A 14,961-nucleotide genomic window follows, 5' to 3' on the forward strand; every position below is an offset into this window, starting at 1 on the left:
TCTTCTGCCTCAATCTCCCCTGAACTGGGATCAGAGGCATGAACCACCACACAGTTAAAGGTAAAGCTTTAGGTTCTGGGGACCACTTTTCTGAGCTGCTCAAAACAGGACTAGAATCACTGCCAGGGCAGCCCTGGGCACACTGGGAGGCCATCTCATGCCTCTCTCGGGTGTCATTCCATGGTTGATGTCCTTTTCTGAGACACAAGGGGTAGGTGCTTTCTCTGTCTCCTCTAGCATCTGTTCATAGCACTGTTTTTCTTTCATTAAGAAATCCTAAAAGCAGTCAGGCGTGGTGAAGCACACCTCTGATCCCAGTTTTCAGGAGGCAGCAGAGGCAGGTAGATCTCTGAGTTCAAGGCCAGTCTGGTCTATATAGGAGTTCCAGGACAGCCAGGGCTACTTAGTGAGACTGTCTAGGGGAAAAAAAAGATTCTAGAGGCTTCTTAATACATAGTCTGTTTGTATCTTCCAAAGCAAGGAGCATAAAACTGGACATGATATTCTCTAGGAAGTGGTGAGTGGAGGAGCCTCAAGGAACTGTGGGTAAGCATTCTGTTCTCTTCTGGCTGCACTAACCAGACCCAATCTCATGCCAGACTTTTTTTCACACTAACCCCTCACCAAACACCAGGCAGGCAGCCTACAGAAGGCACTCTGCTGTACATGCCAGCCACACTGCCAGTATGCAGACCCAGGAGGCTGGAATCCAGGTGCCCAGAGCTGGCAGTTCCACTGTCCTCTCCAGAAACTGCTTTTTAAAGAGTCACTGAGACAATCCATTTTAACACCAGGATACTGCAGACCATGTTTACCTCATTTGCATAGATGACATCACTGGTCATCTACCTCATTTGCATAGATGACATCACTGGTCATTTACCTCATGTGCATAGACGACATCACTGGTCATCTCGTCAAACTTGTAGATTAAATAAAAAATCCATAGAGAAAAAAATCCATACTTAAGGTACAAAGAACAGTATGGCAATACAACTCCAAGAGGAATAAGCCCTCTGCCACTGGGCACCAGAGTCTCAGTGCTTTAAGTCCACTTCCAGACTTGGCTCAAAGAAAAGCCATCCCCAACCCAGGGAAGGAGGCTGATTCTAGGACACGGGGCTATACAAATGTGTGTTCCTTAGCTACGTCTGTGTAGCCAAATCTTTCTGCTGAAAAGGGCAACCCAGCCAGGGCTGGGTACCATCCAACGCTTTTCCAAGAACCCAGTTCTTGGTTCAACCTTGTCTGCTGATGCTTGCGTTGAAGGCAGTGTGCAGACTGCAAGGCCAGTGCTTCGCTACAAATGGCAGCACGGCACTGATCGTAACCGTCACGTGTACTGTTACACGGTACTTGGAGCATGAACCAGAACATGCTAAAAAGTTAAAACGTAAACTCAAATCTCTCCTGACGTACTCTTTGTTTCTTGTGGAAGGAGGGAAACGTAAGCGACTAGAAACTTCTGCAGCTTTAACCCCAGGGGAGAGCCACTTCCCAACGGCTGCCCTGGGGACCTGGGGACAAAGAGAGAGGGAGAGAAAAAAACACGAACTTAAAATCCATTCACAAACGCACATTCGGGCATTAGTCTAAATGCAATGTGAGACCCTTGTTCTCAGCAGTAAAATAACTGGACGGCTCAGACTCGGCCACGGCGGGTTTTGGCTGTGTGTTATCTACTAACTGAACACAACAGAGAACCAGAAGGTGTGTCGTGATAAACGGACGCACCAACTCTCAAAAGCATAGAGGCCGAGTGCCGACCCCACACTGCCCCAGCTGCCTGCCTCACAGAGGTGGAACACGGGGCAACATGACTCCCCGGCGACTCAAAACTCTGCCAAATCAATCCATTATATGTTATCAATGCTTATTCATCAGACACTAGGAATCTGTATATTCCTGTAAGTTGGCCAGATGCTAGCATTTTTTTTAAAGAAAAGGGTGGGGAATGGGATAGTTTTCTTTTCAGGCATCCTGAGTGAAATCTACTCAGAGCTGTGAATTTAGTGATCAGAATCAGAGAGCCAACACAACGCTAACAGCGGGGAAGATCTGAGAGGGCAGCTGAGGGTAGAGATAACCCTCCAAACAAGGTGAAGGTGCAGAACTAACGCACTTCTACCTGCTAACCTTCCCATGGTGAAGGAACAGACCTCTGTGAGCCATGGTGGCCACTGTCGGATATGAAGAGGGAATGTTAGGGTGGGCTGTGGGGAGTGGGGCTGACAGTGGACACACACACACACACACACACACACACACACACACACACACACACACACACACACACCCCACAGGTCCATGCTAGGCACTGGTAAATAAGAAAAATCCTGGTAGATTCTGGGAAACATCTTCCCACATAATCTCTATCTTCGTGCTTATGAGCTGTGCAGAGCTAAGTTGTGTGCGTGTGTGCGTATGTGTATGTGTTCGTGTGTGTGTGCGCGTGCGTGTGTACGTGTGTGTACGTGTGTGTGTGTGAACTTAGGTTCTTAAAACAGATGGGTGAACAGAGAGGAGGGAGGGAGGAAGAAATGAAAGAGGGAGGAAGGGAGGAGGAAAGAGAGGGTGAGAGGTACAGAGAAAAGGAGGGAGGGAACCATGGAGGGAACAAGTGAAGGAAAGAGGGAAAGAACGAGGGAGGGAGGGAAGGTGGAGGGGAGGAAGGAAGGAAGAGAGGGAGGGAGGGAGGGATAAGAGGAAGAAGGGAGGGCTGGAGAGATGGCTCAGTGGTTAAGAGCACTGACTGCTCTTCCCGAGGTCCTGAGTTCAATTCCCAGCAACCACACGGTGGCTCACAACCATCTGTAATGAGATCCGATGCCCTCTTGTGGTGAGTCTGAAGACAGCTACCGTGTACTTCCATACATGAAATAAATAAATAAATCTTTTAAAAAAAAAAAGGAGGAAGAAGGGAATGAGGGAGGGAAGAAGAGAGGGATAGAGAAGAGGAAGGAAAGGAGAGAGGGAAGGACAGATGGACAGGTGAAACACACAGGAGAGTAAGTCATTTTAGCAGACAGAGCCATTCACACACACACACACACACACACACACACACACACACACACACACACAGGGACAACTAAGAAAACCCCATTGGACATTAGCATGAGCTGACTATACAGTATTAGCCCCAAACTCTTCTAGAAAACTGTGAAACTAAGTCAGAATCAAAAAGCTAAAATAAGAATGGGAGCGAGGCCTGGTTCTCGGCATCCAAGTGTGCCCCTAGATGCACAGCATCTGCTAAGGAAGAGAGTGACCATTGGGCTGGGACCCAAACCGCGACGAGCCCCGAGTCCCACGGCAACAAGAGAGCACGGTGCTTACCTGCTGTACAGACAGCTCTCTGAGAGGGCATCCATCAGCGGGCCAGTAATAAACTAAAAGGGAAAAGGTGGGGAGCTGTCAGTGAGAGGGGAGGATCTGTGTTTGCTCTACATAGGGATCCAGGGGTCTGGGGAGCAGAGCAGGTTAATGCAAGGAGGGTCCCGTGGGCACAGACAGATTGCAGCCACCCGGTAACAGCCTCCAGGGCCCTGGGCGTGGGTCAGTGAGAAAGAAGCTTGATGGAGGAACTAGGCAGGGAATGCAGACAGCAATAAGGAAACAGATTCCTCAAGACAAGACTGAGGGACGGACTGTGCTGAGAACTGGGGCAGGATTAACATCCCCCAAAATACTTTTAGTCAAAAATCCTCAGCTTACCTGAAGTGCAGGGGCCAGAATGCATCTCGAGTGCTAAACTATGGAGTTCAGACAGAAAAAGCAGGTTGGCGAAGAGGATCCTAATGTGAGGCGAGCTATAGGCTCTAAGGGGCGGGAGCCACGGGGCCCAGCTGCAAAGACGCTAACTCGCTAACTCTCACGGTCTCCTCACTGCCTAAGGCTGCTGATAGGCAGAGGCAGAGACAGACAGAGCTCAGACAAAAGATGGCAAAAGACACACGGACAACTGTGACCTGTAGTGTGGGTCTCCCGCCCTTGTACGATCCACGTTGAACAGAGAGGGTTTGGAAGTCCTGTGAGGGCTTACAGCGAATGACCACACAGGGACCAACTATCGGGAGTGGGGTGATTGAAGGCTTATAAAGTTTTGGGGGGCTGCATGTAGGAACATCTAGGATGGGCAAGGCCAGCGGCTGGGGCCTTAGGGCACCTGGAATGCTCAATAGCATGGGGAAGCGCTGCAGGACTGAACAGGTTTTGTCAGGAGAAATAAATTGATCCTATAAACTGATTGAGGCTGCCTGACATTCCTCAGGTAGAGGCTTAGAGTTCCCCAGACAAGGTCAGAAAAGGAGATGTCCCTCTAATGAAGGGAGTCTCCCATATTGCAGAGTTCAGAGGCACGTGGTAGACCTTGACCGTAATTAGCAGGACTTTCCCACACATAGCTCCAGCACAGTGCTTCCCTGCCAGACTGCAGACTCTGCAAGACAGCAGCTGAGAAATGACTCAGACAAGCCCACAGTTCTGACTGGATTACCTGAAGCAGAGTCCCTCCCTGGATGTGGACGGCACCCTTCAGCAACCACCCAGGTACAGAGAGAGGACACCACGTTTGCCTGCCTGTCTTCACCTCTTGCTGGTGAGTTCATCTACTCTGTAGCTGCCGCTGCTGCTAACATGAACATTCCCTGCTCCAGCACAACCCAGCTTCTTCCCGCTTCCAGCACAGAGTGCCGGGCTCAGTGGCCCTTTAAGAACCCTCTGGGAATCCCATGCCGTTACCTCTGAGAGTTCCGGAGAATAAGGAAGTGATTTCACTTCATACAGCTCCAAGAAGTGGGTCACGCCTTCTTTGGCCAGAATCTTATTCTCGCCTTCAAACATTCTCCTATAGATGCACACGTGCCAGGAGGGATGAAAGAGCCAGCGGCCTGTGGGGACAAGTGCCCGATGCTGACCTACGATTGTAGCTTTAGACCTCTGCATGGAGACTGTAGGCTGACAAGCAGACGCGTGTGCGAGACGGTCGTACTAACAACGTGAGAACGCCGTGGCAGCGGGCTTGTTCATGACACACGCAGAGCTTGCAGAGCTCAGTCACCTTGGTGTTCAGCATTCGGGATGCAGCCGGCTGCTGCAGCCAGCGCAGTACTCAAAAAAGCACTACCCTGTGTGTACAGATGGGGCTTCGGATGGGGGTGGCTCAGTGTGTCCTCCCCTCACCCCACGTGAGGACATTTCATACGTGAATCTAAAACCATCACCCCCCACTTAAAACCCTTGGATGGCTTTCCCACTGTTCTGAAACTCGGAACGAGACACAGGTGGACACTGGTCATACAGGCTTCCTGCCTCTGCAAACTTGCTTTCCTCAGAGCCCTCACTATCCTCACAGAGCTCCCCAGCACAGGGCTGGCCAGTTCCTAGCTCTGTGGTCATCCGTCACCCCCATGTCAGTCCTAACCTCACATGAGCTCCTTCTGACCCCTTCTCTTTTTTCTTCATAGGACCTAGAGCTGGGGGGACGGAGATATATATATCTTCTTCCGGCCTCCGAGGGCCCCCTGCAGGCATGTGGTGTGTCACACAGGAACACACACACACACACACACACACACACACATCCCTTCACATAAAAAAATATAACTAAATCTAAAGGAATAAGAAATGGAATCTGTACTTCTCTCCACTGTTTCTGATCCTTGAAACAGCCTTTATTCGACTGTGTTAGCAAGGCCATCGTTTTTTAATCTCCCGGTATTCCATCACTACATCAGTCTACTGTTTGCTTGTAACCCACCCCAACGTGCCTTTTCGCTCTCTGGCAATGCTAAATTTCAAAGCCAGTCAATGCTATTTGACTTGGTTTGCCAAGAAAGCTATGGGCAAAGCATGGAATGAGAGCATCACTTTAACAGCAAGCACTCGAGAAAACCGGTGGGGTTTCCGTTCAAGAGATGCTGACGGTCTGCAAAAACTCTGAGTCAGAAAACAGCCACAGTCTTCAGCAGAATAAAACCCAACTCCTAAGGGGTTAAACTATCAGGGAGACATTACCCAGGGCAGGCACCAGCCACAGGGCTTAGTCCTTGTGCATAAACACGCGGCACAGCACTTTCCTGCGCCCGTGGATGGAAAGCCCCCGGCCTGCGTTTAGCTGCATCATTGGCCCAAGCTTAATCTCACAAACCACTTTAGGAGGTTCCAGGTTTGCAGTGCATCTTCTCAAACATCCCCCCGACTCAGGGGTGACCAAGGGGTCAAGACACATTTAAAGTCTTGAATGACCTCTTCCTAGGAACTTAACAAAAACTACCCCCGCCAGTCTAATAAACAAAAGGTGGATGCACGTCTATGTATTTAAAAGGTATATGAAGACAATAAGGCTGAGAAGCAGTTAAAAGCATACATTCACGTCTAAAGGCTACTGTAAAAAACACAGCTCTACAGCGAAAGCATTAGTAATTTCTTATCTGTGTGTGAGTGTATGTGGGTATGTGAGTGTGTGTGTGTGTGTGTGTGTGAATGCATGAGGGCATGTGAGTGTGTGTGTGTGTGTGTGAGTGCATGAGGGCATGTGAGTGTGTGTGTGTGTGTCAGTGTGTGTTTGTGTGTGAGTTTGTATGTGTTTGTGTGTGTTTGCGTGAGTGTGTGAGTGTGTCAGTGTGTGTGTGTTTGTGTGAGTGTGTGTTTGTGTGTATCTGTGTGTCAGTGTGTTTGTGTGTATGTGTGTTTGTGTGTGAGTGTGTATCTGTGTGTCAGTGTGTTTGTGTGTGAGTGTGTGTGTGTGAATATGTGAGAGGGTATATGTGAGTATTTGTGTTTGTGTTTATGTGAGTGTATGTGGGTGTGTATGTCGGTGTATGTGTGGGTGTGAGTGTCTGAGAGTGTGTATGAGTGCATGTGGGTATGTGAGTGTGTCAGTGTGTATGTGTGTGAGTGCATGTGGGCATGTGAGTGCGTGTGTGAGTGTATCAGTGTGTGTTTGTGTGTTTTTGTGTGTGTATGTGAGTGTGTCAGTGTGTGTTTGTGTGAGTGCATGTGGGTATGTGAGTGTGTGTGTGTGTGTGAGTGTCAGTGTGTGTGTGTGTTTGTGTGTGAGTGTGTGTGTGAATATGTGAGAGGGTGTGTGTGTGAATGTGTGTGTTTGTGTTTATGTATATGTGAGTGTATGTGTGTATGTCAGTGTATGTGTGGGTGTGAGTGTCTGAGAGTGTGTGTGGGTATGTGAGTGTGTCAGTGTGTATGAGTGTGTGTGGGTGTGTGAATGTGTCAGTGTGTATGAGTGTGTGTGGGTGTGTCAGTGTGTATATGTATGTTTGTGTATGTGTGAGTGCATGTGGGTGTATGAGTGTGTGAGAGTATGTGTGAGTATGTCAGTGTGAGTGTGTGTGGGAGGTGTATGTGTATGCATGGAGGGAGTACATGTACAGGCACCATGGATCCAATATAGACACCATGTGCGTAGAGGCCAGAGGTTGACATCAAGTGTCTTGATTCCTCCCCATCTTATATATGGAAGTTTCTTGCTGTGCCCAGAGCTTGCTGATTCCGCTTATCTACCCAGTCAGCTCACCCAGGGGTCTCCTGTGTCTGCCTCAGGGACTGGGATTGCAGATGAGTAACCAGACCCAGAAGGCCTTTACATTGGTTTTGATGATCTAAACTCTGGCCCTCATGCTTGTATGGCAAGCCCTTTGTTTACCTACTGGGCCGCTATGGGCAGTTAAGGACAGACACTGAGATTTACAGACGAAATGAAAGAATGCTGAGCCACTGGAGAGGTAGCAGCAGAGGTTACACCTGACCCAGGAGACAAGGCTGCCCACTGTGTGCACTCACTTTGACCAAGGCAGGCCACCTACTGTGTGCTTCTGTTTTGTCAGAGGCAGGCTCCCCACTGTATGCACTTGCTTTGACCAAGGCAGGCTCTAGGTTCATTGTATGTGTTTTTCCTTTCTCTAAAGGAAGGAATTTTTTTTGAAATTTTATAATAAACTGCTTTAAAAAAAATAACTGTACTTAAATAACTGAAATCTATGCAGCCATTTAAAGCCATGTTCTGAGGAGACGGGTTGAGGGTGCAGTGTGAACACAGGGTGAACCCAGACCACCAGAGGCCAATACTACTTGCTGGTGCCATGCCAAGACGATCCTGTTCCCTCCTCACTGCTCAACGGTTTTCCCAAATTCTCTGTGATAAATAATGGTTAGTGATAAGGTCAGGGAACTATCAATGTTATTAAGACAAATAAACAGAACCAAAAAGTAATCGTTACCATTCTCTTCTGATACTGCGCATTCAAACAGACTGTTTAGCTTTGGTAAGACTGGCTTTATGACATGTATCTAAAAACAAAAGCAAAGAATCTCATGAAAAAACCAAACGTAATGCCTGTAAAACCTCAGGGAAAGGTTCCTGTTTACATAACTGTAGTCCTTCTCTTGTAACCATGTCAAAAGCAGGCGTCAGGAGCCTGGTTCCCCCCGGTCTGAACCAAAGCAGGATTCACGTCTATGACATTGAGCAGGCAAAGCTGGGAACAGTCTAGTCCCCAGTTATGGTGCCATGAAGATTTCCACGGGGAATATCCTAACAGGTTCTGGGATCCTCGACCAACCCAGGAGACAGGCGAGGCTGGAAGGCTAAACCAGGAAAATGCACAGAAGCTTGCCCCTAGTTCCTGCTGCCGTGTGGGTCACACACAAGGAGCAGAAAGGAATCCGAGCTCGGTGCTCCTGTGTCTCTTAGACCGTGCTGCGGCAACTCTCGATGGAGTCTGACTCACGTCTTTCAAAATAACTTTAAATCTAAGTTTCTAAAACAAACAAATAAATAAGTTGGTTATGGGTCAACCGACTGAAGCAACCCTAGAAGTGTATTTGAATTCAGAAAGAAGTCCATTTCCCATCCTGGATCTCCTGTACGTGCTTAGCACAGAGAATGGTGTGGTGCAGGAGACTTACACCTCACACGTGGCTAGCTGACCCACTGTCTTAGCGGACTTGTGGTCTGCAGCTTACCGACAGAGGACCACACACCGAAACCCTCACGCACAGGAACCTTACAGATGAGACTCTTACAGCTGAGGGACCTTACATAATGGGATTCTTTTAGACTGCAGTCAGGGGCCCTTACATATTAAGATTCTTACCGAGAGAGGGACCTTTACAGATTACAACTCTCGACACCAGGACAGCTGCAAGGATGTCACCTAGAAACTCGTCCAAAGTTCACACTCTCGGGCCTTACTCCAGAGGAACTAAATCCAAGAGTACAGGGATAGGCCCAGTAATCTACTTAGTATGACTCGGCCACTCTCACAACATAACAGTTGGAGGATGCCAAGGGAAGTTAAATGGGACTAAATTATGAGCAATCACGTAGATCCACTGAAAGCATTCTTAATTTCCTAAAATAACGTGCTATCTTAAATTGTATTTATGCCAGAAAACAGAAGACTCGGCCATGCTTACGTAAGCCAGCCATTCCGTGAATGCCTGGGAAAGGCCCACGGGCTATAAAATTCACTAAGACGGGAGAAACACGTACCTGGTTTCCTTCTAAAACTTCCATGATCAAGATATAGTTTTCCCAAAACTTTAGGAGGTCGTCTTTTTTCTTCTCAGACCACCAGAATAGGCTCGGACCTAACAGAATTTTAAAAGAAAACAAAAAAATCAGTTCTTCTTTTAGCTACTTGGTTAAGTCCCTCATAATGACAGCTCTTAACTTAATTCTAGTATCACCAAACAGTGCAGTCACCAACCATGGAGGGAGCACACTTTAAAAGCCCAGGGAAACTCAGAAAGGAATTCTAGATTCAATTTTGGTTTGTTGCTGTTGTTGTGGTTTGCTTCTTTTGGCTACTCTGAGTTTTTAAGTCTTTGTTTTTGTTTGTTTGGACTGAGAGTCTGTCAAGACAAAGTCTCCCAGGGTAGCCCAGAAATTGCTATATAATCGAAGATGACTTTGAACTCCAGAACCGTCTGCCTCTCCTGGGATGACGAGAATTCGACACCCCGCCTATCTAACCTTGCTTTGTTTCTGTATTGCTTTGTTTCCTTGAGATTACCGTTGTGGGTTCGCAAACACTACCTTCTTCTCCAAGACTCTATGAATAAAGGACTTTGCAGAGGCTAATCCCAACAAAAACTGAAATGGCGAAACCGAAAATGACGTAGGAACAAACAAAGCAATAAAATTTAAAATTTGAAAATTTGAGCTGACTTTGGTGGGGGGGGGAGGGAAATTTAGTTGCCAGGGAAAGCCAAGAAATAATTCGATTTACCTCGAAACCCCCCTCCCCCAAAAAACTGAAATCCTAGGCAGCAAGTCTCTGCTGTGACTAGACGTTGCAAGCCGGGCTGAGCCATGGAGGGGTTTGCTTACTGAGGTCAGGACAGGATGCTGTGTGAAATTAGAGGGGTTGTCCCAGAACAGTCTGAAAACCAAAATCTGTTAATAGAAACAAGAAATGCAGAGAAAAATCTGGAATCCAAAGAAATTAACTAGTGAGCGAAGGAAACATCAAAATTCTAGAAAATCTACTAAAGGGGTTTCAATGGGATGTTGGCTGGGTTTTGTCAACTTGATACAAGCCAGATACAGACTTGATACAGAGTAACCCAGGAAGAGGAAGCTTCAACCGAGAAACTGCCTCTAGCAGAGAGGCCTGTAGGCAAGTCTTTGGGGGGCATTTTTCTGACTCGTGATTGATTTGGGAAGGCCCAGCTCTCTGTGGGTGGTGTCAGGCCTGGGCAGGTGGTCTGTAGAAGGCTGAGCAAGCCAAGAAGCAGCACCCCTCCATCATCTCTGCTCCAGTTCCTGACTCCAGGTTCCTGCTGACTCCTCTCAGTGATAGAGTTGTGACCAGACAGTTGTAAGATGAAATAAATCCTTTCCTCTGCAAGTTGCTTTTGGTCATGGTGTCTATCCCAGCAATAGAAAAGTAACTAAGACAGACAGACAGTAAGTCCAGGAGGTTCCACGTCAAGAAGAGAGGAAGGAAAAGAAAGCCATGGAGAAAATAACCACCTAACCACTCAAAAAATGTTCCCAGAACCAAAGTTCCAGATGTCTAAGTGTACCGCATGCCCAGCACATCTAGGAAAAGGCTCCAGGATGCCAGAGCCCTAAAGCCCAGGAACTTCATGGAGAAGTCACAGACCACCCTTGGGCAGGATCCAGAATTATCTCAACTTCAAAACAGCAAGAGTAGAATCTCCAGCTTCTCAGAGTGTTTCTGGATGGATGGATGCCTTTAAAGTGCGGATGGAAATATCTTCCCCAGTAGAAGTTGGGCCTGAGCAAACTATCCCTCAGCCTGTAAAGACAAACCTTCAGACTCCACGCTCTGCAGGAGGCAACCGGAAACTCACTGGGACTGAATACCGGAGTGAGACACCGCAACTCCCACCCGGCTCAACCACAAACCAGGTCACTCGACTCAAAGCCACAGGCTAACAGAAGGTAAGGGCCCATCTCTAGCAGAAATATTCACTACTCGCTATAAGGAACGAGAAACTGACTCCAGGACCAAAAGATAAAACAGAAAGCAAAGGCCTTGACATTCAGTCACCGGACAGGCGAACAACTCTTATGTCAAAGGACGCTGACAGGAATGTAAATAGCTTAGAAAACTCATCAGACACAAAAGAGCACCCATGTAAATCACCTGGCACACAACCATGTGCTTGTAACCCCAGCTGAAGTTACAAGGAAGGGGATAAAGCTGAGGGGATAAAGAGGATCCCTGGCCAGCAATTCCAGCTGAATCCTGAGTCCCAGATTCAGAGAGACAGACAGACAGACAGACAGACATACAGACAGAGAGAGAGACCTGACTCAAAAAACTTAAGATCAAGGAAAACACCTTCTGTTGACTTCAGGCCTATGCACAAGCACACACACACACACACACACACACACACACACATACATAGTCCAGCACAGACACCATATACAGTCCAGCACACACACACACATGCACATACACACATCATACACACAGTCCAGCACACACACACACACACACACACACACACAACTTAAGAGTTATGTTTAGAGGGCTAGAGAGATGGCTCAGTGGTTAAGGGCACTGACTGCTCTTCCAGCGGTCCTGAGTTGAATTCCCAGCAACCACATGGTGGCTCACAACCATCTGTAATGGGTTCTGGTGCCCTCTTCTGGTGTATCTGAAGACAGCTACAGTGTACTCATATGAATAAAATAAATCTTAAAAAAAAAAAAAAAAAGTTATGTTTAGAAAACACTAACAAACCCTGCTCCTAATACTCCTAAAGGGAATGTCAAGAAAGTAAGAGAGTAATATTTAATTCTGTACCTCGAGTTTCAAACATTAACTTGGGTTACAGCACCTTTCTTTCAGTTGGATAAGAATACCAACCTTTTTTTCTATCAGGATGTAAAGGCGTGGAGCAGGCTTGGTCATACACAGAGCATGCTACCGGGTGTGCAGTATCTTAACCTGCACTGGGTCCACTTTCCCAAAGTGCAGGAGGAGGCCTGTGTAGGGGTACCACATGCAAGTGCCAAATCCGATCAGGATGAGGTGGACGCCCCCTGGAGACTGCTCTGGGGAAGCAGAGTGGGGCTGGAGCAAAGAGATAATTAGGTACCAGTCTGGAGAGACAGTTTAGGGATTAAGAGCACTAGATGCTCTTCTAGAGGACTGAAGTTTGGTCCCCAGCATGCACATCAGGTAGTTCACAGCTGCCTTTAACTCCATTCAGCTCATGGAGATTTGATGCCCCCTCAAGCACACACACGTGGTGCACATATACTTAAACAGGCGCGCGCGCGCGCACACACACACACAATTTTTTTTAGAGAGACAAGTGGGTACCCTTTGTGTCCTGGGGGTCGCAGGAGCAGTCCACCGCCAGCTCTGCAGACACCTGTACAGCCCTCTGCAGCAGGTAGCGCGCGCGCTTGCGCGTGAGCGCGTCCTGCGCGCGACTCATCCCTGCCTGTACGGTTCTCCAGAAGCGGCCGCAGAGACGAGCGTCGAGGTCCCGGTGGTGCTCAGGCTTGGGCAGCAGCTTCTCGGCCAATGCGCACAGCACCAGCAGCTCTGGCCCAGTGCTGCCTTCAGCTCCGGGCTCCACAGAGCCCAGCGCGTCCCACGCCGCCCGCAGAGCGGGTTCTGCGCTCTGTGCCAGCGCCGGCAGTAGGCGCGCTCCCACCGCCGGCGGCGCGTCCCCGGCCAGCGCCAGCTCCACAGACGCGCGCGCCAGGCAACGCAGCAGCGGGGCATCCTCTGACGCGCGCAGACACGGCACCACAGCAGCCAGCAGCTCCACGGCCGGCGCGTCCGGCAGCCCGCGCAGCGCTTCTTCGGCCAAAGTGACCGCCAGCTCGGGACCTGCCAGGCGCGCGCACGAGCGCAGCGCCGCACTCGCCGCTCGGAGCACGCGGGGACTCGCAGGCCCTCCGCCCTGTGACACGTACAGTAAGGGCACCAGGTGGCCCCTGGCCACCTCGTGTGCCGCCTTGGCCAGCGCGCCGGCGCCCGCGCCGCGCTCCTCCAGCCGCTGCAGCACCAGGCGCAGGGTCTCCGCCCGCTCCGCAGTCGCTTCCCCTCCGCACAGCGCGCCCAACAACGCGCAGGGCTCCCGACTCTGCGTTAGAAGTGCGTCTACCAACACTCGCTCCATTTCGCGGGGAGTAGACCCTGTGCGCGTGCGCCGGCCACCTAAGCGCGAGTGCGCGTGCGCGGCGAGAGGTTCCCACCCACACATACCCTGCCCTGTGTCGGACTGGGTGAGGTTCCTTCCACTTTGTTGGAGTGTGGTACCTCTTGCTACTCTCTTGAAGCTTTTAGTAAAAAGAGTTACTGCGAACGTTCACCGTAGTGTTACACCAGTTCCGAACTTCCTGATTGAAAACAGGCCTAAGGCCTAAACTAACTAGCAGGCCCTAAATTCACACAGATGCCCTGCAGTCCCCCAGAGGGCTGCTTTTAAAAACGGTGTTAAGAGCTACCACAAAGTCTCTAACACAACGGATCCCAATGCAATCTGGATTTCTGTTTTGAAAATAAGATATGAGGGCTGAGAAGATGGCTCAGTAGGAAAGGGGGCCTGCTATGAAAGCATGAACATCCGAGTTAAGATCCCATGGAAGGGTAACTGCCCTCTCTCATGGTGGAGACAGATCCCCGGAGTTGCTGATCAGGCATATGGCTGAGATCAGTTCCAGGTCCTTTGAGAGAGCCTATCTCTTAAGAACAAGGTGAAAAGCAGGGCGTGGGTAACACACACCCATAACCCCAGCCCTGGGGAGGCTGAGGCAGGAGGATCACTGTGAATTTAAAGCCAGCCTAGTCTATATTGTGAGTTCTGGGACAGCCAGGGCTACAAAGGAGGCCTTGTGTCAAAGAACAAATAAATAAACAAATTCAAGGTAGAGGTTGAGCAGCCCTGACCTCACAGGCTAATACAAGCATATACTTCACACACTGACAACTCATGAAGTCAGGTGTACGTGGTTGTCATTATAAGCAAGTATCAGAAATCTGAGGCAGGAGGGTAACCTGTTCAAACCTGCCTGGGCTACAAATCAAGGTCAGTCTTGTCAGTATAGTGAGATGTAAGAGGGCTGGGGAAACAGGTGGGAGAGATGTTTCCTGGCATGCTTGAGTTCCTGGGTTCAAAGTGGGAGGTAGGAGGGTCATGTGATAAAGTAAGGACTCGGGTGGGCCGCACACTCAGCAGAATAGGCTGTAGCGGAAAGCAAGTTCTCGGCACTCTGAAGCCAGGGCCCTAGTTCAAGAACACAGATTGATCCTCCCACACAGCGCTAACTGCAGGTTCCCAGGGGCAAATTCAAACTCAGGCTTCCCCGTGGTTCTATATTTCTGATTGCATCCACTGACAGATTCAGAACGAGACAAAGAAGACCCTTTCTTGGCATGCATGTTGCTGGTCCTACTCCTCACATGATCCTGGGACATGAATTTCCTTCATCTTTCTAAA

At 49.2% G+C, this 14,961-nt stretch overlaps 1 protein-coding gene across 1 annotated transcript in view; it reads right to left on the reverse strand.

Moving 5' to 3' along the window:
• The window catches only part of Tarbp1 (TAR (HIV-1) RNA binding protein 1), a 49,680-nt gene extending 36,035 nt beyond the window's left edge, over nucleotides 1-13,645 (reverse strand). The window contains exons 1-6 of the mRNA XM_032887405.1: nucleotides 12,831-13,645; nucleotides 9,515-9,612; nucleotides 8,241-8,310; nucleotides 4,744-4,892; nucleotides 3,340-3,392; nucleotides 1,420-1,517 (exon numbers count right to left, since the gene is read on the reverse strand). Of these exons, the coding sequence (XP_032743296.1) occupies nucleotides 1,420-1,517; nucleotides 3,340-3,392; nucleotides 4,744-4,892; nucleotides 8,241-8,310; nucleotides 9,515-9,612; nucleotides 12,831-13,641 (1,279 nt within the window). The 5' untranslated portion in view covers nucleotides 13,642-13,645. The remainder of the gene's footprint in view (nucleotides 1-1,419; nucleotides 1,518-3,339; nucleotides 3,393-4,743; nucleotides 4,893-8,240; nucleotides 8,311-9,514; nucleotides 9,613-12,830) is intronic.
• Between the last annotated feature and the right edge of the window lie 1,316 nt (nucleotides 13,646-14,961).

Source organism: Rattus rattus, chromosome 17 (assembly GCF_011064425.1).
Source record: "Rattus rattus isolate New Zealand chromosome 17, Rrattus_CSIRO_v1, whole genome shotgun sequence".
Lineage (NCBI taxonomy): Eukaryota > Metazoa > Chordata > Mammalia > Rodentia > Muridae > Rattus > Rattus rattus.